Raw genomic sequence first — 27028 nt, 5'->3', positions numbered from 1 at the left:
GGAGTACGTCAAGGCTGTATACTGTCACCCTGCTTATTTAACTTATATGCGGAGTACATTATGAGAAATGATGGGCTGGAGGAAGCACAAGCTGGAATCAAGATTGCCAGGAGAAATATCAATCACCTCAGATATGCAGATGACACCACCCTTATGGCAGAAAGTGAAGAAGCACTAAAAAGCCTCTTGATGAAAGTGAAAGAAGAGAGTGAAAAAGTTGGCTTGAAGCTCAACATTCAGAAAACTAAGACCATGGCATCCGGTCCCATCACTTCATGGCAAATAGTTGGAGAAACAGTGGAAACAGTGGCTGACTTTATTTTTTTGGGGGGGGCTCCAAAATCACTGCAGATGGTGACTGCAGCCATGAAATTAAAAGATGTTTGCTCCTTGGAAGGACAGTTATGACCAACCTAGACAGCATATTAAAAAGCAGAGACATTGTCAACAAAGGTCCATCTAATCAAGGCTATGGTTTTTCCAGTAGTCATGTATGGATGTGAGAGTTGGACTATAAAGAAAGCTGAGCACTGAAGAATGGATGCTTTTGAACTGTGGTGTTGGAGAAGACTCTTGAGAGTCCCTTGGACTGCAAGGAGATCCAACCAGTCCATCCTAAAAGAGATCAGTCCTGGGTGTTCACTGGAAGAACTGATGTTGAAGTTGAAACTCCAATACTTTGGCCACCTGATGCAGAGAGCAGACTCATCTGAAAAGGCCCTGATGTTGGGAAAGATTGAGGGCAGGAAGAGAAGGGGATGACAGAGGATGAGATGGTTGGATGGCATCACCGACACAATGGACATGGGTTTGGGTGGACTCTGGGAGTTGGTGATGGACAAGGAGGCTTGGCCCGCTGCAGTTCATGGGGTCGCAAAGAGTCAGACATGGCTGAGCAACTGAACTGAACTGATTCATCATAGTCTTTCCTGATGTCTCAGATGGTAAAGAATCCACCTGTAATGTAGGAGACCTGAGTCTGATTCTGGATTCAGAAGATCCCCTGGAGGAGGGTATGGCAACCCACTCCAGTATTCTTGCCTGGAGAATCCCCATGGACATAGGAGCCTATTGGGCTATATAGGTCACAAAGAGTTGGACATGACTGAGCAACTATGCATAGCACACAGCACATTCATCATAGGGGATTGGAATGCAAAAGCAGGAAGTCAAGAGATACCTGGAGTAACAGGCAAGTTTGGCCTTCAAATACAAAATGAAGCAGGGCAAAGGCTAACAAAAATTCTGCCAAGAGAATGCACTGGTCATAGCAAACACCCTTTTTCAACAACGTAAGAGACAGCTTTACACATGGACATCACCAAATGGTCAATACTGAAATCAGACTGATTACATTCTTTGTAGCCGAAGATGGAGAAGCTGTATATAGTCGGAAAAAACAAGACCTGGAGCTGACTGTGGCTCAGATCACCAGTTTCTCATAGCAAAATTCAGGCTTACACTAAAGAAAGTGGGGAAAACCATGAGGCTAGTCAGATACAACTTAAATCCCCATGAATATACAGTGAAGGTGACAAACACATTCAAAGGATTAGATCTAGTAAACAGAGTGCCTGAAGAATATGGACAAAGTTAACAACATACAGGAGGCAGTGAACAAAACCATGCCAAAGAAAAGGAAAGGCAAGAAGGCACAGTGGTTGTCTGAGGAGGCTTTACAAATAGCTGAGGAAAGAAGAAAAGCAAAAAGTTAGGGAGAAAGGGAAACGTACATCCCACTAAACACAGAGTTCCAGAGAATAGCAAGGAGAGATAAGAAGGTCTTCTTCAGTGAACAATGCAAAGAGACAGAGGAAAACAACAGAAAGGGAAGACTGGAGATCTCTTCAAGAAAATTGGAAATTTCAAAGGAACATTTCATCCAAAGATGGGCACAATAAAGGACAGAAATGGTAAAGACCTAATAGAAGCTGAAGAGATCAAGAAGTGATGGAAAGAATACACAGAACTGTACAAAAAGGACCTTAATGACCCAGATCTTAATAACCACAATGGTGCAGTCTCTTACTCAGAGCCAGACATTTTGGAGTGTGAAGTCAAGTGGGCCTTAGGAAGCACTCCTGCCAATAAAGTTAGGGGATGTGATGGAATTTCAGCAGAGCTATTTAAAATCCTAAATGATGATGCTATTAAAGTGCTGTACTCAATATGTCAGCAAATTTGGAAAATGAAGCAGTGGCCACAGGACTGGAAAAGGTCAATCCTCTTTCCAAGTCCCAAGAAGGGCAGTACTAAAGAATATTCAAACCACTGGACAATTACACTCATCTCCAATGCTAGTAAGGTTATGCTCAAAATACTCCAAGCTAGGCTTCAGCATTATGTGAACTGAGAAGTTCCAGATGTTCAAGCTGGGTTTAGAAAAGGCAGAGGAGCAAAGGATCAAATTGCCAACATTCATTGAATCAAAGAGAAAGTAAGGGAATCCCAGAAAAACATCTACCTCTGTTTCATTGACTATGCTAAAGTATTAAAAAACTAAGATAATGGCATCCAGTCCCATTATTCACAGCAAGTAAGAAGGGGAAAAGGTGGGAGCAGTGACAGATTTCTTCTTGGGCTCTCTAATCACTGCAGATGGCGACTGCAGCCATGAAATTAAAAGATGATTGCTTCTTGGCAGGGAAGCCATGGTGAGCCTAGACGGTGTGTTAAAAATCAGACATCACTTTGCTGACAAAGGTCGGTAGAGTCAAGACTAAGGTCTTTCCAGTAGTCAGGCACAGATGTGAAATCTGGACAATAAAGAAGGCAGAGAACTGAAGAATTGATGCTTTTGAACTGTGGTGCTGGAGAAGACTCTTGAGAGTCCCTTGAAAAGCAAGGAGATCAAACTAGTCAATCTTGAAGAAAATCAACCTTGAATACTCTTTGGAAGGACTGATGTTGAAGCTGAAGTTCCAGCACTTTGGCCACTTGACACGAACAGCCAACTCACTGGAAAAGACCCTGATGTTGGTAAAGATTGAAGACAGAAGAGAGTGACAGAGGATGAGACGGTTAGATGGCATCACCGATTCAATGAACATGAACTTGGCTAAACTATGGAAGATGGTGAGGGACAGGGAATCTGGGCGTGCTGCAGCCCACAGGTTCACGAAATGTCATACACGACTTGGTGACTAAACAACAACAACAACAACAACAACACACATAGTTATATTTCTCAGCCATAAAAAAGACTGAAAATCTACCATTTGCAGCAACATGGATGGACTTAGAGAATATTATGCTCAGTGAAATAAGTCAGACAGAGAAAGACAAATATCATATGATATCACTTATATGTGGAATATATAAAAATGATATAAAGGAACTTATTTACAAAACAGAAACATACACACAGGCTTTGAAAACAAACTTACAGTTATCAAAGGGGGAAGGGGGAGATAAATTAGGAGTTTGGGATCAACAGATGAAAGGTTGTTGCTGAGCCATGAAAGACACTGGGATTCTTGGCCTCCAGAGGAGAGGAATTCAATCCAGAGCCAGTGACAAGGCTTGATCGCTCAGAGCTTTTGTGTGCTAAGTTTTACTAAAGTATAAAAGAGATAGAGAAAGCTTCTGACATAGACATCAGAAGCAGGCAGAAAGAGTGCCCCCCTGCTAGCCTTTAGCAGTATGTTATATACCTGTCAGCAAGCAGTTAAATAGAGAAAGGAAATGTATCAAAACTCAGAGTGGCACCAGGCCCCTCACCCACAACATGCATTTTGAGATAAGACTGGCACAAGGTGAGTCATCCTGGGCCATAAAACGATTGACATGAATCTTGAAGAAAGGCAGGTTTCCAAGTAAATACATAATTTCATTAACATAGATTAGGAGAACAATATATGAGTAAAACATACTGGTTTGCTGAACCATTATCAGTTCTGAGGTACTGAGTCTTAAGAAAGACAGAATCTAAAGTAAATACATAGATCAGTAACATACCTTAAGGGAACCATTTCAATAAGAAAAAAGCATTGGTTAGCTCAAGGCTGGAGAAAAGTTAAGATTAGGTGGAACCAGGTGCCGTCATGGCAACACAAAATTTTAAGAGAACCCTCCTTTTAATTTTGTATAGAGAAGGGAAAATTTCCTTCTGCCACTTAAGAGAGAGAGAAAAAATATCTGACATTTGCAGCCTATTATACTCCATTTGTAGACTCCTGGCCTTATTGCCTGCTACCCACTCATAGATACACACTACTATATATAAAGTAGATAACCAACAAGGACCTACTATATATATATATATATACAGCACAGGGAACTATGTTGAAATATGTTCAATATCTATAATGGGAAAGAACATATATATATATATATATATATATATATATATATATAAATAACAGAACCAATTTTGCTGTACACCTAAAACCTACACACATAATAATTCAAGTATACATCAATAAAAAAGTATTCTTCCTGTCTTTAGATTTGGAAGGGGTTGACTGTAATCTATCTCGGCATGATTTCTTTGAGTTTATACTATTTATAACTCACTCAGCTTCCCTGGTGGTTCAGCTGATAAAGAATGCACCTGCAATGTGGGATACCTGGGTTCGGTCCCTGGGTTGGGAAGATCCCCTGGAGAAGGGAAAGGCTACCCACCCCAGTATTCTGGCCTGGAGAATTCCATGGACTGTATAGTCCATGGGGTTGCAAAGAGTCAGGCATGACTGAGCAACTTTCACTTTCACTTTGGGGCTTCCCTGATAGCTCAGTTGGTAAAGAATTCATTTGCAATGTAGGAGACCCCAATTCGACTCCAGGGTCAGGAAGATCCACTGGAGAAGGGATAGGTTACCTACTCCAGTATTCTTGGTCTTCCCTTGTAGCTCAGCAGGTAAAGACTCTGCCTGTAAGGCAGGAGACCTGGGTTTGATCCGTGGGTTGGGAAGATCCCCTGGAGATGGGAAAGGATACCCACTCTAGTATTCTGGCCTAGAGAATTTCACAGACTGTGTAGACCACGCAGTTGCAAAGAGTCGGACACGACTAAGCAACTTTCACTTTCAGCTTCTTGAATCTCTGTGGGCTTGTTTTGGCCAAATTTGAGAATATTTAAACAATTATTTCTTTAAGTAATTCTCTTCTTCTGAGACTCTCATTTACACAAATATTAGATCTTTTACTATAATTCCACTGATCACTGTTCATTTTTCAGTATTTTCTGTTACTGAGACTAGATAATTTCTGTTTTTCTTTCTCTAGGTTCAAAATTATTTTCTCTGCTGTCTCCAATCTGCAGTTTAACCCATCCTTTGTGTATTTTATTTCAGTTATTGTATCTCTTAATTCTTAATTTCTATTTATTCTTCTTTGTATATTAGATCTCTTTGCTAAGACTTTCTGTTTTTAATTTGCATTAAGAATGTTCAGGGAATTCCCTAGCAGTCCAGTGGTTAGTACTTGATGCTTTCACTGCCAAGGGCCTGGATTCAGTCCCTGGTTGGAGAAATAAGATCCCACAAGCCAAGCAGCGTGGCTAAAAATAAAAAAAATAGAAGAAAAACAATGTTCAAAATTGTTTGTTAAAGCATTTCTCTCTCATGGCTGCTCTGAAATCCTTAGCAGGTAATTTAATCAGTTGTGTTACAATGATTTCATTTTCTACTGATAACACAAATCTATTGATTTTCTTTACTCAGTTTGAAATCTTTCTGGTTCTTGGCATAATGAGGGATTTTCAATTCAAACCGTGATATTTTGCGTATCATTTTAAGAGACTCTGGATCTTATTTAAATTTTGTGTTTTAGCAGGTCTTTTCTCTTGACACTCTGGTGGGTGAAGGAGGATGCTGTCTCTTTACTGCCAAGTGGGAGTAGAAGTCCTAGCTTCCCACCTGGCTATGTCTGTCACCTCCATAGCAGGTGTACGTGGCATACCTTCTTATAGTATGGCAAAGGTAGAATTCCAGGTTCTTCATTTGGCCTTTGTTGGTTGGAGCAAGAGTAGGTTATAGTTTTTCTATAGTGTCTAGCTGGAGTAGAATGGTTATTATCTAAACACCTTCTGTATTGCTAGGTTGTTCCTTTGGGTACTTTGGCTAGAGAAAACCAAAATACTTGGTTTTCTTGGCCTGTAGCTGTTGGAATTTCTGGGCTGTGAGCTTGTCCTGTACCCAGCAAGGGATATGTAAAATACAGGGAAAACCAAGAGAACTCACTACTGCTTCATTCCTTGGAGCCCAAGGCTCTTAGCCAATCTGTCACCTCTTCACCTTCTAGAGCATCTTGTGCTTTTTAATATAGAATATCCTGAGGTTTTAGTTTTAATTAGCAGGAGGAATAGGTAAAAATACATCTACTCCATCTTCCCATAAGCAAAAATCTAGTTGGTTCTTTTGAATGTACTAATTTGACCATATTACTCTGGAGCTTAAAACATCTCAATGGCTCTAATTACCTACAAGATCAAATCTCAAAACAAAAAACACACACTGAGGAGGAGAGACTATATCAGATACATCTCCACATTCCCGAAGTTCAGCATGGATAAGTAAAAGTTACTTTGAATGCTTAGCGATTAAAGAATTTGGGCTTAAGTTAATGTATTTCCCATACAAATATGTATTCTGGTGAATTATGCACTTTCTCATAGACTGTTCCACAGCCAAAAGTATGACGTGCTTGCACAGACATTTTTGTTCTGAGTCAAAGCCTTCAGAGAACTGTCAAAGCTAGAACCACATTTACCTTCTACAGGTAGCCGCCGCCGTATGGCCAGGCGTTCCATTTTCCGCTGTGTCTCTGCCAGACTGAAAAGAACCCCGTATACATATTGACGAGCTGACCGGAACAGGATGGCAGCTGGAGGAAGCTCCATGTTACACTCATCTTCAATACATACAGGAATCTTAATCTCACCCTAAAAAGAAAATGGTTCAGGACAAAGGAGAAAATCAGTTACCTCAAGGTTTGCAATTGAGCTGAGAAGAACAAGTAATGAACTGTAGCCTAGCTATTAAATTTTCTACTTTTATTTAGACAAGATTTCAGACTAAAAAGAAGTTGTAAGAGCCCAGCTGAGTATTAGACAGCTTAGATGCCCATCAGCAGACAAATGGATAAGGAAGCTATGGTACATATACACAATGGAATATTACTCAGCCATTAAAAAGAATTCATTTGAATCAGTTCTAATGAGATGGATGAAACTGGAGCCCATTATACAGAGTGAAGTAAGCCAGAAAGATAAAGACCAATACAGTATACTAATGCATATATATGGAATTTAAAAAGATGGTAACAATAACCCAATATGCAAAACAGAAAAAGCTATTCCATTTTTAAAGTCTCTGCTATGATTAACTACAGCTGACTAAATGGGGAAAATTCATCTTAGACATTCTGCTGGGGAATGACTTTGTACGGTAAGGCTAGAGGAGGGGAATAGCTCAGTAGAGGGACAGGGAGAGGTAAAGACCAAGGGTATAACGCCTCTTCTTAGAGTGTGTTCATCCAAAGACCAGAGTTTACACATGTGGTTCATTGTCTTCTCCAAAATCTCACAATTACCCTTCTCCTCTAGGCCTCATTTCCTGCACAGTTCCATCTTTTGCTGGTCTCACCTCACTAGAGACCCCTGACACATGAAGGGCCCTAGCACACTTGGTCTCCTTTGATCTCCTTTCAGATACAAAGATCAGACTTTTCTCTGGTAACCTACAGTCCTAGGAAGTTGAAATACAGTGTTGAGAGCAGGGAGATAGGTAAGTGTCGATGTGTTCTCTTACCTTAGTGAGGACATGGTAGATATATGGATACATAAGACCCCTTCGATGTCTGTGCTCAGCAACCCTCAAGACTTCTGGAGCTACTGGAGGTAAGGGTGGAATGGTGATGTCCATATGGTTCCTTGTAGACATAGATAGCAGAGATGGGATATGGGGCTCACCATCACCCAGGCTGGCATTTGAAACTCCAGCATTAATGGGCTCTACCCAAGACCCTCTGTCACCATTTGGATCCTCCCAACCAGGCTGCTGCTGAAGTGTTTCTGTGATGCGACTAAAAGGTTTAAAAAGATAAGTGTGGAAGACAGAAAGGAGGTTAATAAAGATATTTCAACTCAAGATGTCTATTCTGATTACAAGGAATTTTACAAACCCTCTAGAAGCCAGGACACTGGGTTAGCACTGGATCTGATACCATTCCTCTCAGTGGCCATCACTATCTTCCTAGCTTCTTTCTTCAGATATAAACCAAAGCAATCAAAAGTCATAGGCTCCATTCTGAGTCCTTTATACCTTATAAAAGTCATGTTTAAAGTCTGCTTATGTTCTAAGGAAATAAGTACAATTAAAACCTCAAAGTAGCTCTGTCTTCCAAGAATAATCTGCTTGGAGGAATAATCTAAGAAAAATGAGATTATACAAAATCCCACTGTTTTGATCCTCAGAACCCTTTTTTAGTTACCAAGCAATATAACTGCATATTCAACTGTTGTAATATTTCAACTCTACAAAACCTTTTCATTTTTTTATGTTCAATCTACTCCTCTTCATAAACTGAGAGATGACAGACATGATACATAGCACACCCCTACCAGGGCTTTCCTAACCAGCTGCTATGCTGTCTTCTACCTCAGTGGCCTGCGTATCTGAAAATTACTACCTGTACAGGGTCCAAGTGATCATGAAGTGACAAAACATAGAGTTTTGCTACTTCACTTAAGTGCAAAGAGTCACAGAAAAAAGCCAGGAACATACACTTTCCCACATTCCCTACCTAGGTTAACAGAAAAAGAATACAGATACTTCAGAAATCTATTCCCTGGGGTGCCTGTATAGCTACTTACTCAGAGCTGGCTCCTTCTGGCTCATCACCATCAGAGGAAGAGGAGTGGGAAGAGTCTGGTCCCAAAGGAGTTGAGGCTTTGGAAGTAAGGTAACTGGGAAACTGGGATGCAGAGGAATCATAAGAGATAGCCCAATTGGCAAAGGGGCTGTCCTGCAGCATGGAATCGTCAGAAAAACCATGGGATTCCCCCAAAGCATGGGGAGGGAAGAGAAGAGAGGAGTTGGGTCCCACTGGGAATGGTGGTGGATATTTCATTCTCTGGGGCACGTGGTGAGAAAACTAAAGGACGAAACAGACACAAAAGCTATTTATTTAACATTTTACCAGGCTCCAAGATGGTTCCCCCAAAGGTTGTGACACAGTGGATGAGGCCAGTAGCTAGAATTGTTGGGATACAAAGAACATACTGAGAATAACAAGAAATAATTCTAACAGTGGTGTATGGACAGAATCCCTCAAAGGCAGGACAATGGACCAATATATGTCTCCTAGAGTCATTCTTTCAATATTAGCTAATCTACATTCACGATGACCTAGTGGTTGCTGATTTGAATGTTTTCTTTAGAGTCTGCCAGCCTCAAGTTGAGAATATGACATAGGTATATACAACCTTGACATTCTGATAATACTGAATCACCTGAACTCCTTAACTTAGATTATAAAAATTGGGAAACAATCCTAGTCTAATGCTATCAAATGGTCTCAAGCTTCTTAAAAGATACTTACCATCGGCTTCCCAGCAGAGATAGTGCCCATTTGATTTCGTGGAATGGGGGGATTTCCAAGGCGATTATTTTGAAAACCTGAAGCAAAGAGAAAGGGCTATCTCCTTTAGTCAATCCTAATAATTCTACCCTGCTACATTCTGGTAACCTCATATCACCTGAGAAATTATTATGAATATATGAGTTACAATTTATTGAACAGCTACTATGAGCTACACTAAGAACCTTACCTAAATTATTTCCTCTGATAACAACTCTATTTCATGTAAATGTGACTTGCAAAGATCACATAGTGAGTACATAACAGAGGTAGAACTCAAATTCAGGCCTGACCCCACAGACGGGGCAATTTTACATGTATCAGGCCACAACAGAGATTAGCATCAGAAGAAGCCCAAGCTAAAGAAATGGCATTGAACCCCATCTAAAATTCAAGAAATGAAGGCCCTGTTTGATGTCACCTCTCTTATTACATGGAAATCAAAAGGCAAATGTCTATCAAATAGGAATAACTTATAGGAGGGTGCAATACAAATAAGTGATTTCACTCTGTCCCAGGAGTTCTGAGAGACTCAGTTTCTTCTACATAAAGAGCAGCCTGGGGTCAGATAGAAGCCTTACCTAGAAAGGAGGAGGGCCCCACTGGCAGCGAAGAGAGTTTGGTTGTGACTGAATAGTACTCAACCGCTTTCTTGAATCGTTCTATTTTATCTTCTGTCCTGGACTGGATATAGGAATATCAGATGTTCAGAAGGAGAAATAACATGAGTGTGCCTTTTTCATGCAATTTTATAATTTCAGATTCAAAACAGTGGCAGAAATCAAATGCTAAAAAAAACCCAAGAGAGCAATTTTTTATGCTGCAGAAAAGATTAGGTAGGGAGAGAGTATTATAGAACATAAAAGCTCAAAAACTTAAAAAAATTGTTTAAAAAGACTACTCACATTTTGTGCTATTCTAAAATGCTCACATGATCGTTAGAAAAAATAAATAAAGATAGGAGAAAAAAACTACACGGTGCCATCACCCAAAGATATTTTGATGTGTTTCCTCCCACTGATTTTCTTTTTTCTCCCACTGATTTTTAAAATTCATATTCTGGGGGTTGAAGTACAGCTAGTCTAAACTCGAACAAATTTTTGGCCAACCCAACATTTATTTTTTTCTATAATTGATACCATACTCTATGTACAATTTCAAGTCTTGCTTTTATTATACTACAAGATAATTTTGAATGGCTGAATATTTTATCATTGTAAGTGTATCATAAATTATTTAACCACTTCTCTAATATCCAACATCTCAGTTATTTCTCACATTTGGCTATTATAAATTACACAACAAAGAACATAAATGTACATATAAGTTTTTCTGGATTTCAAATTATGTACTTAGGAAAATGTCCCCAAAGTGGAATTACTGGTTCAAAAGGTATGAACATTACAACCAAAACCACTTAAACATAAAGAAAATCCATAATGTGAAATCACTATTTATCCTCCAGAATGGTTAAAATTTAAGATTATAAATATCTAGCCCTGGCAAGGATATGGAGTGATTGGAAGTCCAATACACTGCTTGTAGGAATATATATTGGTAGAGCTGAAAAACAGTTTGGGAGTTTCTTATTATGCTAAACATATTTGCCATATGGCACAGCAATCCTACTCTTAAGTATTTATCCAGGAAAAATAAGTACATATGTCTACCAAAAATATAAACAAGAATACTAACAACAGCTTTACTTAAGAGCACCAAACTAGAAATAAATCTATCAACAGAAGAATGGATAAATTATGATATATACATATGATAAAAAAAACTGTACAGTAATAAAGAACAAAGGACTGATACATGCAACAATATGGACAAACATCAGACATAATAATGAGTGAAAGAAGAAACAGACAAAAGAGTACATACGCACAACTGCACTCATCTCACATGCTAGTAAAGTAATGCTAAAAATTCTCCAAGCCAGGCTTCAACAGTACATGAAGCATGAACTTCTAGATGTTCAAGCTGGATTTAGAAAAGGCAGAGGAACCAGAGATCAAATTGTCAACATCTGCTGGATCATCAAAAAAGGAAAAGAGATCCAAAAAACTATCAACTTCTGCTTTATTGACTATGCCAAAGTCTTTGATTGTGTGGACCACATCAAACTCTGGAAAATTCTTAAAGAGATGGAAATACCAGACCACCTGACCTGCCTCTTGAGAAATCTGTATGCAGGTCAGGAAGCAATAGTTAGAACTGGACATGGAACAACAGACTGGTTCCAAATAGGAAAAGGAGTGCATCAAGGCTGTATATTGTCACCCTGCTTATTTAACTTAAATGCAGAGTACATCATGAGAAACGCTGGGCTGGAGGAAGCACAAGCTGGAATCAAGATTGCTGGGAGAAATATCAATAACCTCAGATATGCAGATGACACCATCCTTATGGCAGAAAGTGAAGAAAAATAAAGAGCTTCTTGATGAAAGTGAAAAAGGAGAGTGAAAAAGTTAGCTTAAAACTCAACATTCAGAAAACTAAGATCATGGCATCTGGTCCCATCACTTCATGGCAAATAGATGGGGAAACAAAGGAAACAGTGATAGACTTTATTTTCTTGGGTTCCAAAATCACTGCAGATGGTGGCTATAGCCATGACATTAAAGGATGCTTGCTCCTTGGAAGAAAAGTTATGACCAACCTAGATAGCATATCATAAAGCAGAGACATTACTTTGCCAACAAAGGTCCATCTAGTCAAAGCTATGGTTTTTCCAGTAGTCATGTATGGATGTGAGAGTTGGACTATAAAGAAAGCTGAGCACCAAAGAATTGATGCTTTTGAACTGTGGTGTTAGAGAAGACTCTTGAGAGTCCCTTGAACTGCAAGGAGATCCAACCAGTCCATCCTTAAAGAGACCAGCCCTGAGTGTTCATTGGAAGGACTAATGTTGAAACTGAAACTCCAATACTTTGGCCACCTAATTCGAAGAGCTGACTCATTTGAAAAGACCCTGATGCTGGGAAAGATTGAAGGCAGGAGGAGAAGGGGACAACAGAGGATGAGATGATTGGATGGCATCACCGCCTCAATGGACATGAGTTTGAGTACACTCTGGGAGTTGGCAATGGACAGGGAGGCCTGGCGTGCTGTAGTCCATGGGGTTGCAAAGAGTTGGAAATGACTGAGTGACTGAATTGACTGAACTGAAAGTCCAAGTAGAAGTGAAACTTGGGCTTCCCAGGTGGCACTAGTGGTAAAGAACCTGCCTGCCAAGGCAGGAAACATAAGAGACCTGGGTTTCATCCCTGGGTTGGGAAGATCTCCTGGAGGAGGGCATGGCAACCCACTCCAGTATTCTTGCCTGGAGAATCTGATGGACAGAGGAGACTGGCAGGCTAAAGTCCACAGGGTCGCACAGAGTCAGACACTACTGAAGTGACTTAGCAAACATGCACAGAAGTGAAACTGACTTATGGCAACAGAAAATACCATTTATCTCTGTGGGCTTGGGGATGATTGGGAAGGAGGTTTTCCAATGTAAGTTTTAAATCCTCTTGAATATACTTTATGACCTTTATAAATTTCATCAAATAGAATGTAAGATATGACTTTAAAAAATATATATATATCAAATATATATTTTTTATTTTGTTTTAAATATACATTTAATATATATTAAATATATATTTTTATAAATATATACTATATAAATTATGTATTTATAATTATAACATAAATATAAATAATGTTCTAATAAGTATATTTTTACATGTTTCTTGGGTTATTTCATAGGAGACATTTTTAGAAGTGGAATTACTAGGTTCAAGGATATGGTCATTTTCATAGACTCTTGACACATGATATAAACCTCTTTCAGAAGCAGATGTCTCAAGTTATACTCTCATCATCAATGCATGTGTGCTAAGTAACTTCAGTTGTGTCTGACTCTTTGGGACCCCATGGACTGTAGCCCACCAGGCTCCTCTATCCATGAGATTCTCCAGCAAGAATACTGGAATGGGTTTCCCTCCTCTCATCAATGCATAAGAGTATGCAATTTACCATATAGCTCCAGTGTTGAATATTTTCAACAAAAAATATCTCCTAACTGTAACACTTTACTTTTTGTAGGAAAAATAAAAGATATAATAAAAAAGGAAAAAATTAATCAGTTATAATCTTATCTCTCAGAGTTTGTAACTGTTAATACTCTAGGATCTACCAAGCATTCCAGATCTCTTTTATTTGCATGCATGCTGGCACACAAATGGCCTTCCTTGGTGGCTCAATTGGTAAAGAATCTGTCTACAATGCAGGAGACCAGGGTTTAATCCCTGGGTCGGGAAGATTCCCTGGAGAAGGAAATGGCAACCCACTCCAATATTCTTGCCTGGATGGACAGAGGAGCCTGATGGGGCTACAGTCCATGGGGTAGTAAAGAGTTGGACATGACTAAGCGGCTAAAATACCAGGCACAAAAATAAAGATATTAAGATGTCCAGGTCATCTAGCCTCACTTTAGATACACAAGCCATACACAGAACCTTCCTTAATATCTCTACCTCTGTACCCTCATCCCTTCCCCAAAGTGACCAATGTAACCAGTTTGGTATGTGTCCTGTCATAACTTTCACTGTTTATACACACACACACATATATGTACATAAATACAGTTTTGTTGTTTTCACATAAGTGGAATTGTATATTAGTTTTCAAATTGCCTTTTGCATTTAACAGTATGTCTTATAAACTATTATGCGTCAGTGAGTATACATCTATGACCCAATACCCTGAAATACTGAATTACATGTATTTCCTTCAGTGTCCCACTCTTCTCTGTGCCCCAAAAGCTAAACACTTACTTCTCCTTCAGGAGCACCAATTCTATGAAATCTTTCATTCTATGAAATCTTTCATTCTATGAAAACTTTATTGTTTTTTCCTTTGTTGTTTGCTTCAACCTTCCCCATTAACCTCAAGTTCTGTGAGGACAAAGAATGGTTTATTCATACTTATATTCTGCTAACATGGGACTAATCTATAGAAGTTTACTCAGTATTTTACATATGATCATTTTTAATTAAGCCTTACTCTTTTTGTTTTACATATTTATTTTTTAATTAATTAATTTTTTTGGCTGCACTGGTCTTCATTGCTGCACGGACATTCTCTAGTTGTGGAGCGCAGGTTTCTCATTGTGGTGACTAATCTTGATGCAGAGCACAGGCTCTAGGGTGCAGGAGCTTCAGTAGTTGTGGCACATGGGCTTAGTTGCCCTGTGGTATGTGGAATCTTCCTGGACCAGGGATTGAACCCATGTCCCCTGCATTAGCAGGTGGATTCTTAATCACTGGACCACCATGGAAGCCCCTAACCTTTTCGTTAACAGATCCACAGAGGCCAGAAGTAGCAGAGTAGAAATTCATAATTTGATGCTGTTACCTAGCAGATTTTGTATGTTTGTTTAAAAGAGTTCTGATAACTCTATAACTGTTCAAAGTATTTGTGAAAATTATATAGCAACAATGAAGAATGGTTTAAGACATAATGTTAAGTGGAAAAAGCAAGTTAAAGATGACTACACTGAGATGACTAGCACATAAAACATATAAAGAGGACTAGGAAATACTGTAAAGCATTTAGGATGGAATTAGAAGGAAAGTCATTATTAAACAATTTTGTTTTGTTTAGTCAAAGGGGGATTCTTGTAATTAAACTACAAAGGCAAGCAAAAGCTATAACATTAAAAATATTCAACACTCAACTGAGCATGTACAAAATTTTTCCTCCATCTATAAACAATGGAGTATTGTTGTTGGTGTTGAGTCTCTAAGTTATGCATCCATGGACTGCAGCGTGCCAGATTCCTCTGTCCTCTACTATCTCCGGGAATTTGCTCAAATTCATGTCCACTGAGTTGCTGATGCTATCTAACCATCTCATCCTCTGCCACCTCTGTCTCCTTTTGTCTTCAATCTCTCCCAGCATCAGGGTCTTTTCCAATGAGCCATCTCTTTCTATCAGGTTTCAGCAACACTCCTTCCAATGAATAACAGGGTTGATTTCCTTTCGGATTGACAGGTTTGATCTCCTTGCAGTCCAAGGGACTCTAAAAAGTATTCTCCAATACCACAATTCAAAAGCATCAATTCTTTGGTACTCAGCTTTATTTGTGGTCCAACTCTCATATCCATATATGACTGCTGCTGTTGGAAACATAGCTTTGACTATACAGACCTTTGTCTACAAAGTGATGCCTCTCCTTTTTAATTTGCTGTATAGGTTGGTCATAACTTCCCTTCCAAGGAGCAAGTGTCTTTTAATTTCATGGCTGCAATCACTGTCCATAGTGATTTTGGAGCCCAAGAAAATAAAATCTGTCACTGCTTCCACTTTTTCCCCTTCTATTTGCCATGAACTGATGGGACCAGATACCATGATCTTAGTACTTTAATGTTGAGTTTCAAGACAGTTCTTTCACTCTCCTCTTTCACCCTCATCAAGAGGTTCTTCAGTTCCTCTTCACTTTTTGACACTGGAGTGGTATCATCTGTATATCTGAGGTTGATATTCCTCTCAGCAATCTTGGTTCCAGCTTGTGATTCAACCAGCCCACATTTTGCATGATGCACTCTGCATATAATTAAATAAGCAGAGTGACAATATATAGCCTTGTTTTACTCCTTTCCCAATTTTGAACCAGTCAGTTGTTCCATGTCTGTTTCTAACCATTGCTTATTGCTTTCTTAGTCACTCAGTCAGGTCCAACTCTTTGCAACCCTTTGAACTGACTGTAGCCTGCCAGACTCCTCTGTCCATGAGATTTTTCAGGCAAGAATAGTAGAGTGGGTTGCATTTCCCCCTCCAGGGGATCTTCCTAACCTAGGGAACGAACCCACGCCTCTTGCATCTCCTGCATTGCAGGCGGATTCTTTACTGGCTGAGCCATCGAGGAAAGCCCCAAGTATACTGGAGATGGGTGCCATTTCCTCCTCCAGGGGATCTTCCCTACCCAGAGATCGAACCCGTGTCTCTTACCTGCATACAAATCTCTCAGGAGACAGGTAAGGTGGTCTGGTACAATCATCTCTTTAAGAATTTTCCAGTTTGTTGTGAGCTACATAGTCAAAGGCTTTAGCACAGTCAGTGAAGCAGAAGTAGATTTTTTTTCTGGAACTCTTTTGCTCTCTCCATGATCCAATGAATGTTGGCAATTTGATCTCTGGTTCCTCTCCCTCTTTGAAACCCAGCTTATACATGTGGAAGTTATTGGTTCCTGTACTGTTGAAGCCTAGCTTGAAGGATTTTGAATATTACCTTGCTAGCATGTGAAATGAGCATAACTGTACAGTAGTTTGAACACTCTTTGGCATTGCCTTTCTTTGGGATTGGAATGAAACTGACATTTCCAGTCCTATGGGCACCGCTGAGTTTTCCAAATTTGCTGGCACATTGAGTGAGCACTTTTAACAGCATCATCTTTTAGGATTTTAAATAGCTCAGCTGGAATTTCATCACCTCCACTAGCTTTGTTCACAATAATGCTTCCTAAAGCCCACTGGTTCCAAATAGGAAAAGGAGTGCATCAAGGTTGTATATTGTCACCCTGCTTATTTAACTTACATGCAGAGTACACCATGAGAAATGTTGGGCTGGAAGAAGCACAGGCTGGAATCAAGATTGCCGGGAGAAATATCAATAACCTCAGATATGCAGATGACACCACCCTTATGGCAGAAAGTGAACAGGAACTAAAAAGCCTTTTGATGAAAGACAAAGAGGAGAGTGAAAAGTTGGCTTAAAGCTTAACATTCAGAAAACTAAGATCATGGCATCTGGTCCCATCACTTCATGGGAAACAGATAGGGAAACAGTGGAAACAGGGTCAGACTTTATTTTTCTGGGCTCCAAAATCACTGCAGATGGTGATTGCAGCCATGAAATTAAAAGACACTTATGCCTTGGAAGGAAAGTTATGACCAACCTAGACAGCATATTAAAAAGCAGAGATATTACTTTGCCAGCAAAGGTCCATCTAGTCAAGACTATGGTATTTCCAGTAGTCATGTATGAATGTGAGAGTTGAACTATGAAGAAAGCTGAGCACTGAAGAATTGATGCTTTTGAACTGTGGTGTTGGAGAAGACTCTTGAGAGTCCCTCAGACTGCAAGGATATCCAACCAGTCCATCCTAAAGGAGATCAGTCCTGGGTGTTCATTGGAAGGACTGATGCTGAAGCCGAAACTCCAATACTTGGGCCACCTGATGCGAAGAGGTGACTCATTTGAAAAGACTCTGATGCTGGGAAAGATTGAAGGCAGGAGGAGAAGGGGACAATAGAGGATGAGTTGGCTTGATGGCATCACCAACTCGATGGACATGAATTTGAGTAAACTCTGTGAGTTGGTGATGGACAGGGAGGCCTGGTGTGCTGCAATTCATGGGGTCACAAAGAGTCATAGACAACTGAGCGACTGAAATGAACTGAAAGCCCACTTGACTTTATACTCCAGGATGTCTGGTTCTAGATGAGTGACCACACCATCATGATTATCCAGGTCATTAAGACTTTTTTTGTATAGTTGTTTTGTGTATTCTTTCCACCTCTTCTTAATCTGTTAAGTCCTTGCCGTTTCTGTCCTTTATCATGGCCGTACTTGCATGTAATATTCCCTGAATATGTCCAATTTTCTTGAAGAGAACTCTAGTCTTTCCTATTCTATTGTTTTCCTCTATTTCTTTGCACTGTTTATTTAAGAAGGTCTTCTTATCTCTCCCTGCTATTCTCTGGAACTCTGCATTCAGATGGGTATATCTTTCCCTTTCTCCCTTGCCTTTCACATCACTTCTTTCCTCAACTATTTGTAAAGTCTCCCTAGACAACCACTTTGCCTTCTTGCATTTCTTTTTCTTTGAGATGCTTTTGGTCACTGCCTCCTGTAAAACATTATGAACCTCCATCCATAGTTCTTCAGGCACTCTGTCTACCAGATTTAATCCCTTGAATCTACTCATCACCTCCACTGTATAATCATAAGGGATTTGATTTAGGTCATACCTGAATGGGCTTCCCTGGTGGCTCAGAGGTTAAAGCATCTGCCTCCAATGCGGGAGACCCGGGCTCGATCCCTGGGTCGGGAAGATCCCCTGGAGAAGGAAATGGTAACCCACTCCAGTATTCTTGCCTGGAGAATCCCACGGACGGAGGAGCCTGGCAGGCTACAGTCCATGGGGTCGCAAAGAGTCGGACACGACTGAGTGACTTCACTTTCTTTCAGTTTCTTTCGTTCTTGAATGGGCCTAGTGGTTTTCCCTACTCTCTTCAATTTTAGTCTGAATTTTGCAATAAGGAGCTCATGATGTTAGCCACAGTCATCTCCAGGTCTTGTTTTTGCTGACTGTATAGACTTTCTCCATCTTTGGCTGCAAAGAACATAATCAGTCTGATTTTGGTTTTGACCACCTGGTGATGTCCACATGCAGAGTTGTCTCTTGGGTTGTTGGAAAAGGGTGTTATGACCATCATCTTCTGGTGTCATGTTTTTTTGCCTTTTCATACTGTTCATGGAGTTCTCCAAGCAAGAATACTGGAGTGGGTTGACATTTCCTCATCCAGTGGACCACATCAATCTTGGGTGGCCGTGCACAGCAAGGCTCACATATTCACTGAGTTACACAAGCCCCTTTGCCATTACAAGGCTGTGATTCATGAAAGGGACAACAGAATATTATTCAATATCAAAGTGGAAGGATATTCTGATACATGCTACAACATGGATAAACTTTAAGTACATTATTCTAAGTGAAATAAGCCCATTGCAAATGCAAATGCATATGCAAGTATGCTCAGTCATGTCCGACTCTTTGCAACCCCATGGACTATAGCCCCATCAGGCTCCTCTGTCCATCCAGGCAAGAATACTGGAGTGCGTGGCCATTTCCTTCTCCAGGGGATCTTCCTAACCCAGGGATTGAACCTGTGTCTCTTGTGCCTATTGCACTGAAGGCAGATTCTTTACTGCTAAGCCACTAGGAATTTCCTATATTTAGTATAATTCTACTTATATGAAGTATGTAAAGTAGTCAAAATCAGAGATCAAAAGTAGAATGGGCTGAGAGGGAGGAAAGAATGGGGACTTATCTTTTAATAGTTGTAGATTTTCAGTTTTATAAGATCATAAGAGTTATAGGGATGAATGATGATAATGGTAACACAATATTATGAATGTAATTAATACCACTGAATGTATATTTACAATGTTTAAGATGGTAAATTTTACATGCATTTTTATCACAATAAAAAATCAGCAGGAAAATATATTCTTCATTTAAACACTATTCCCTGCTTAATACTAGGATCTCTCTCTACCGAATATGGCAATTTCTTTTTCTATGGGTCAATCTCTTCCTAATTGTCTCATGCAAACAGCTGAAAGTGCAATGCAAAGTAACAAAGTGAATGGGCATATCTGTCATAAAGTCAGGATTTCCCAAAGTAAGGGCACATGATGGAAGATGGCTCACATTATGCTAGAAGCCACAGACCAATGAGGATCTGTTAGAGTTAGTTTTCAACAATGATGGAAGAGAGAATTATGAAAGATCATGGCAGGAAAGGCACTTGAAAAAAGAATGATCTGAATATCAAAAGAAAGTAAATCTTTTAAGATAATATAACTCAAGTATACTTTTTATTAAAACAAACACAGCACTTAAATTGTGCTAGAAAGTTAAATGTGACCTAGTGGGTAGGAGAGCTATCACAAAATTTTGTTTGGAAAACTTATTCTTTATTCATTTAAAAAATTTATAGCTGTTGTTCAGTCGCTCAGTCATGTCCAACTCTCTGTGACCCCATGGACTGCAGAATGCTAGGCTTCTCTGTCTTTCACCATCTCCTGGAGCTTGCTCAAACTCATGTCCATTAGTTGGTGATGCCATCCAACCATCTCATCCTCTGTCGTCCCCTTCTTCTCCTGTCTTCAATCTTTCCCAGCATCAGGGTCTTTTCCAATGAGTTAGTTCTTCTCATCAGGTGGCCCAAGTGTTGGAACTTCAGCATCAGTCCTTCCAAAGAATATTCAGGACTGATTTCCTTTAGGTTTGACTGGTTGGATCTCCTTGCAGTCCAAGAGACTCTCAAGAGTCTTCTCCAACACCACAGTTCTTTGGCGCTCAGCTTTCTTTATGGTCCAACTCTCGCATCTATACATGACTACTGGAAAAACCATAGCTTTGACTAGACAGAGTTTTGTTGGCAAAGTAATGTCTCTGCTTTTTAATACACAGTCTAGGTTTGTCATAACTTTTCTTCCAAGGAGCAAGTGTCTTCTAATTTCATGGCTGCAGCCACCATCTGTAGTGATTTTGGAGCCCAAGAAAATAAAGTCTGTCACTGTTTCCATTGTTTCCCCATCTGTTTGCCATGAAGTGATTCCATTCTGAATAAGATGGGATTAGTACATCTACCTTGTTCCTTCTGAAGGTAGTTATAGTAACCAGGAACAGTCATTTGAAGACTCTGAAAAGCAAATATTAGAAGGAGGATTGGGGAAGAAGGCTAGAATTCAAAATACTACATAAACCAAGGGTGAGTTTCACATTTCTTTTTCCTCCAATGTCCCCTGGTGTGGACACAATGCAGCCTAAAATCTGGAAGTATCCACTGACGTGGAGAGAGCTCCAGGAGAAATCTTAGTCCAGTTCTGGCTTGAAAAGTGGGAAAGGAGTCTCTAAAAACTCAAGAAAATGTATGGAAATACTCCCATTTTTCTTTTTTCTGTTCTAATGTGTGCCAGCCTAAGGCAAACCGGGAGTGACAGCAGTAGCAATAGATGAATAACAGGAAGCTAAATGTCTCAATGAGGAACGTTTCTCTCCAATCAGAGAAGCAGTGATCTCCACAGGGTAGGGTGAGCCTTTAGTACCTTTTCTCTGTCCTGCTGCTTGGCCCAAGACGCTGAAAAAGGGTGGCCCAAATGGCAAATAGATGGGGCAACAGTGGAAACAGTGTCAGACTTTATTTTGGGGGGCTCCAAAATCACTGCAGATGGTGATTGCAGCAATGAAATTAAAAGACGCTTACTCCTCGGAAGGAAAGTTATGACCAACCTAGATAGCATATTAAAAAGCAGAGACATTACTTTACCAACAAAGGTCCGTCTAGTCAAGGCTATGGTTTTTCCAGTGGTCATGTATGGATGTGAGAGTTGGACTATGAAGAAACCTGAGCACCGAAGAATTGATGCTTTTGAACTGTGGTGTTGGAGAAGACTCTTGAGAGTCCCTTGGACTGCAAGAACACCCAACCTGTCCATCCTAAAGGAGATCAGTCCTGGGTGTTCATTGGAAGGACTGATGCTGAAGTTGAAACTCCAATACTTTGGCCACCTTGTGCGAAGAGTTGACTGATTGGAAAAGACTCTGATGCTGGGAGGGATTGGGGGCAGGAGGCGAAGGGGACGACAGAGGATGAGATGGCTGGATGGCATCACCAACTTGATGGACATGAATTTGGGTAAACTCCGGGAGTTGGTGATGGACAGGGAGGCCTGGTGTGCTGCGATTCATGGGGTCTTAAAGAGTTGTACACAACTGAGTGAGTGAACTGAACTGAACTGAATGAACCTGGGAGCACTAAATGGATTGTAAAGAGGGAGCAGCACAAGTGTGGATCTGACACTTAAAACAGCAGACCACCGACTCTGAAGACTGAAGAAATAAACCACTACCTAAACCCCAGACTGACCACTGTGTGGCATTCGTGGCACTGATCCAAATATATTTGCAAAGGCTTTGAAAATTGTACTGACACTGAAACCACTGTAGGATGCTAAGAACTTGTGGTCTGAACTTAAATGGGTCAATTGCTTCTTAATACAAAACTATCAACATTCTCCATTATATTGAAATAAGACCAAGAATCTCATAACATAAAATTCAAAATGTCCAATCCAGTTTTACTTGGTTTGGGCATAACCAGGAAAATGTTACACTGCATGAAATAATCAATATATGCCAATGCTGAGATGACACACATGTTGAAATTATCTGACAAAATCTTTAAGCAGCTTTATAAAAATGCTTAAATGTAGAAGAAACACTTTTGAAACAAAGATAGAAAATCTCAGCAAAAACAAGGAGTAGAACTTTAGAACATTTCTACTAGTTAACATGTTTCCTCTATTCACTTTGATTCTCAATTCAACTTGAAAAAAAGGTATATGTAGTATACATCTGATTCTTAACAGATGTAAACTCAACACTCAAAAAAAAAAAAATCCCAGCAAAGAGAGGCAATACATAAAGAGAAACGAAATGGAAATTTTAGAACATAAAATACAATACCCAGATTTTTAAAAAAAAAATTTGTTGGATGGATTCTATAGCAGAAAAGAGATGACCAACTTCAATAAGACATGGAAGCAACCTAAGTGTCAACTGACAGAGGAATGGATAAAGATGTAGTACCTATAAAAATAATGGAATATTACTCACATATGAAAGAATGAAATAATGCCATCTGCAGCAACATGGGTGGATGTAGAGATTATCATACTAAGTAAGTCAGACAGAGAAAGACAAGTATCATATGATATCACTTATATGTGGAATCTTAAAAAAATGGTGCAAATGGAACTTAATTACAAAAGTTACAAAACAAAAACTGAGTCACAGAAATAGAAAAACTTACAGTTACCTAAGGTGAAAGGTGGGAAAGATAAATCAGGAGGCTGGGATTAACATATACATATTACTATATATAAAATAGATAACTAGTAAGGACCCATGGTATAGCACAGGAAACTCTACCTAATATTCTGTAATAATCTATATGGGAGAAGAACTTAAAGATGAATGGATACTTGTATGGGTTTAACTGAGTCACTTTGCTGTACACCTGAAACTAATACATTATAAATCAACTATACTCCAATAAAAATCTTTTTAAAAAAGAAAATAGATGATCAAGGAAAGAATCAACAAAGTTAATGATGTATCAATAGAAATTGTCCAGTGTGAAAATCAGAGAGGAAGACAGTTGTTTAAAAAATCACAGTCTTAGGTATCTATGGGGTAATACCAACAAGTCAAACACTGGAGGAAAGGAGAATGTGGAACAGAAAATCTGCTTGAAGAATAATAGCTGAAAACTTCTCAAATTTAGTGAATGATATACTTAGAAATGAAAGAAACTCAGCAAACTCTAAACAAGATAAATTCAAAGAAATCCATGACAAATACATCACTGGAAAATTCTACCAACCAATTAAAGAAGAAAAACACCAATTCTATAAAATCTCTTCCAAAAAATAGAAGGAATACTTGCCAACTCACATTATTATTCCTGCATCAACCTGATATCAAAACCAAAGAGAACACAAACACACATAAAAAATATAGTTCAAGATTCCTCATAAAATTACAGGCAAAAATACTCGATGAAATACAAGTAATTCAAATCCAACAATAAAAAACAAGGATAATACATTTTTACCATCTCTTGGGAATGCAAGGATGGCTCAATATTCAAAAATCAATGGACTAAATAAGAAAAAGCACATGATCCTAACACAGACACACAAAATGCATTTGATAAAATATATCATCCATTAATGATAAGAACTTTTAGTAAACTAGAAAGAGATCTTCTTCAACCTAATAAGATGCATCAAAAAAACCCATCTCACTAAATGCTGACTGAATGCTTTCCCCAAAGAGGACATTCTCTCAGTACTCCTATTCAACACTGTTTAGAAATCCTAGATAGTGCAATAAGAAAAAAAAAGGCATATAACTGGAAAAGAAAGAACTAAAATTGTTCCTATTTACTGATAAAATGATCGGCCTCTACAGAAAATACCAAGAAACCTACCAAAAAGCTCCTAGTAAATTTACAAAGGTTGCAGAATACAAGGTCAGCACACAAAAATCAGTCATATTTCTATACACTAGCAATGAACAAACAGAAATTGGAATAAAACAATATCATTTATAAAAGGTACATTCAAGATGAAATACTTAAACATAAATATAAAACAATGTATAAGACTTATATGCTGAAAAATATTTAAAAAATGATGAACTAAATAAATCAAAGACAACCTAAACAAATGCAGAGGTGAATACTGACCAAAATCATGTATATATTAAAAGAAATTACAATTAAAATCCACTAGGATTTTTTTGTAGATATAGACAGCATTCTTATAAAATTTATATGGAAAGAAAAAGGAATTAAAATACACAAAATAATTTTGAAAAAGAAGAGTACAATTAGAGAAATCACTACCCAATCTTAAGACTTATCATAGAGCTACAGGATTCAAAACAGTGTTCTATTTGAAAACAGAGAGATACATAGTCAACTGAACAGACTATGGTCCAGAAACATATCCATACAAATATGAATGATCGATTTTTAAAATTATCTATTTTTATTGTTGGCTGCACAGTGTCTTTGTTGCTGGGCACAGGCTTTCTCTCATTACAGAGAGTGGGAATTACTCTCTACTTGCAGTGCCTGGGCTTCTCATTACAGTGGTTTCTCCTCTTGCACAGCCAGACTCTAGGGTGCACGGGCTACAAAAGTTGTCACATGTGGGCTCAGTAATTGTGGCTCAGGTTCTAGAGCATGGGCTTAGTACTTGTGGCGCCCGGGCTTACATGCCCTGTAACATGCGGAATCTTGCCAGTTCAGTCAGTCAGTTCAGTTGCTCAGTCGTGTCAGACTCTTTGTGACCCCATGGACTGCAGCACAACAGGCCTCCCTGTCCATCACCAGATCCACAGTTTACTCAAACTCATGTCCGTTGAGTCGGTGATGCCATCTAATCATCTCATCCCGTCGTCCCTTTCTCCTCCCGCCTTCAATCTTTCCCAGCATCAGGGTCTTTGCAAATGAGTCAGTTTTTCACATCAGTTCAGTTCAGTCACTCAGTCATGTCCGACTCTTTAAGACCCCATGAATCGCAGCACACCAGGCCTCCCTGTCCATCACCAACTCACAGAGTTTACCCAAACTCATGTCCATCGAGTCAGTGATGCCATCGAGCCATCTCATCCTCTGTCGTCCCCTTCTCCTCCTGCCCCCAATCCCTCCCAGCATCAGGGTCTTTTCCAATCAGCCAACTCTTCGCACAAGGTGGGCAAAGTATTGGAGTTTCACCTTCAGTATCAGTCTTTCCAATGAACACCCAGGACTGATCTCCTTTAGGATGGACAGGTTGGATGTCCTTGCAGTCCAAGGGACTCTCAAGAGTCTTCTCCAACACCACAGTTCAAAAGCATCAATTTTTCAGCGCTCAGCTTTCTTCACAGTCCAACTCTCACATCCAAACATGACCACTGGAAAAACTATAGCTTTGACCAGATGGACCTTTGTTGGTAAAGTAATGTCTCTGCTTTTTAATATGCTATCTAGGTTGGTCATAAATTTCCTTCCGAGGAGTAAGCGTCTTTTAATTTCATGGCTACAATCACCATCTGGATTGACTTCAGAGCGCCCCCCACCACCAAAAAAAAAAAAAGTCTGACACTGTTTCCACTGTTTCCCCATCTATTTCCCACGAAGTGATGGGACCAGATGCCATGATCTTAGTTTTCTGAATGTTGAGCTTTAAGCCAACTTTTTCACTCTCCTCTTTCACTTTCGTCAAGAGGCTTTTTAGTTCCTCTTCGCTTTCTGCCATAAGGGTGGTGTCATCTGCATATCTGAGGTGATTGATATTTCTCCCGGCAATCTTGATTCCAGCTTGTGCTTCATCCAGTCCAGCGTTTCTCATTATGTACTCTGCATGTAAGTTAAATAAGCAGGGTGACAATATACAGCCTTGATGTACTCCTTTTCCTATTTGGAACCAGTCTGTTGTTCCATGTCCAGTTCTAACTGCTGCTTCCTGATCTGCATATAGGTATCTCAAGAGGCAGGTCAGGTGGTCTGGTATTCCTATATCTTGAATAATTTTCCACAGTTTATTGCGATCCACACAGTCATAGGCTTTGGCATAGTCAATAAAGAAGAAATAGATGTTTTTCTGGAATTCTCTTGTTTTTTCGATGATCCAAAGGATGTTGGCAATTTGACCTCTGGTTCCTCTGACTTTTCTTAAACATCTGGAAGTTCACGGTTCATGTACTTTTAAGGTCTGGCATGGAGAATTTTGAGCATTACTTTACTAGTATGTGAGATGAGTGCAATTGTGCGGTAGTTTGAGCATTCTTTGCATTGTGTTTCTTTGGGACTGGAATGAAAACTGACCTTTTCCAGTCCCGTGGTCACTGCTGATTTTCCAAATTTGCTGGCCTACTGAGTGCAGCACTTTCACAGCATCATCTTTTAGGATTTGAAATAGCTCAACTGCAATTCCATCACCTCCACTAGCTCTGTTCGTAGTGATGCTTCCTAAGGCCCACTTGACTTTGCATTCCCTGATGTCTGACTCTAGGAGAGTGATCACACCATTGTGATTATCTGGGTCA

General features: G+C 39.5%; 1 protein-coding gene across 9 annotated transcripts in view; it reads right to left on the bottom strand.

The window, feature by feature from the left end:
* Nucleotides 1-27028, bottom strand: part of FAM120C (family with sequence similarity 120 member C) — a 146157-nt gene that overhangs the window by 50423 nt on the left and 68706 nt on the right. For 6 of the 9 annotated variants that reach the window (XR_010660384.1, XR_010660383.1, XM_065914938.1 and 3 more), the window contains exons 5-9: nucleotides 10164-10266; nucleotides 9544-9620; nucleotides 8816-9096; nucleotides 7752-8025; nucleotides 6712-6883 (exon numbers count right to left, since the gene is read on the bottom strand). Coding sequence is in view for 7 of the 9 variants with exons in the window: in XM_065914938.1 (XP_065771010.1) it covers nucleotides 6712-6883; nucleotides 7752-8025; nucleotides 8816-9096; nucleotides 9544-9620; nucleotides 10164-10266 (907 nt within the window). In the remaining 2 variants the exon portion in view is untranslated. Of the gene's footprint in view, nucleotides 1-6711; nucleotides 6884-7751; nucleotides 8026-8815; nucleotides 9097-9141; nucleotides 9196-9543; nucleotides 9621-10163; nucleotides 10267-27028 lie in introns of all 9 variants that reach the window. The other 3 variants (XM_065914932.1, XM_065914937.1, XM_065914933.1) reach the window with 3 other exon arrangements.

This window comes from Muntiacus reevesi, chromosome X (genome assembly GCF_963930625.1).
Source record: "Muntiacus reevesi chromosome X, mMunRee1.1, whole genome shotgun sequence".
Classification (NCBI taxonomy): Eukaryota; Metazoa; Chordata; class Mammalia; order Artiodactyla; family Cervidae; genus Muntiacus; species Muntiacus reevesi.
This window is presented reverse-complemented; position numbering and strand designations above follow the sequence as displayed.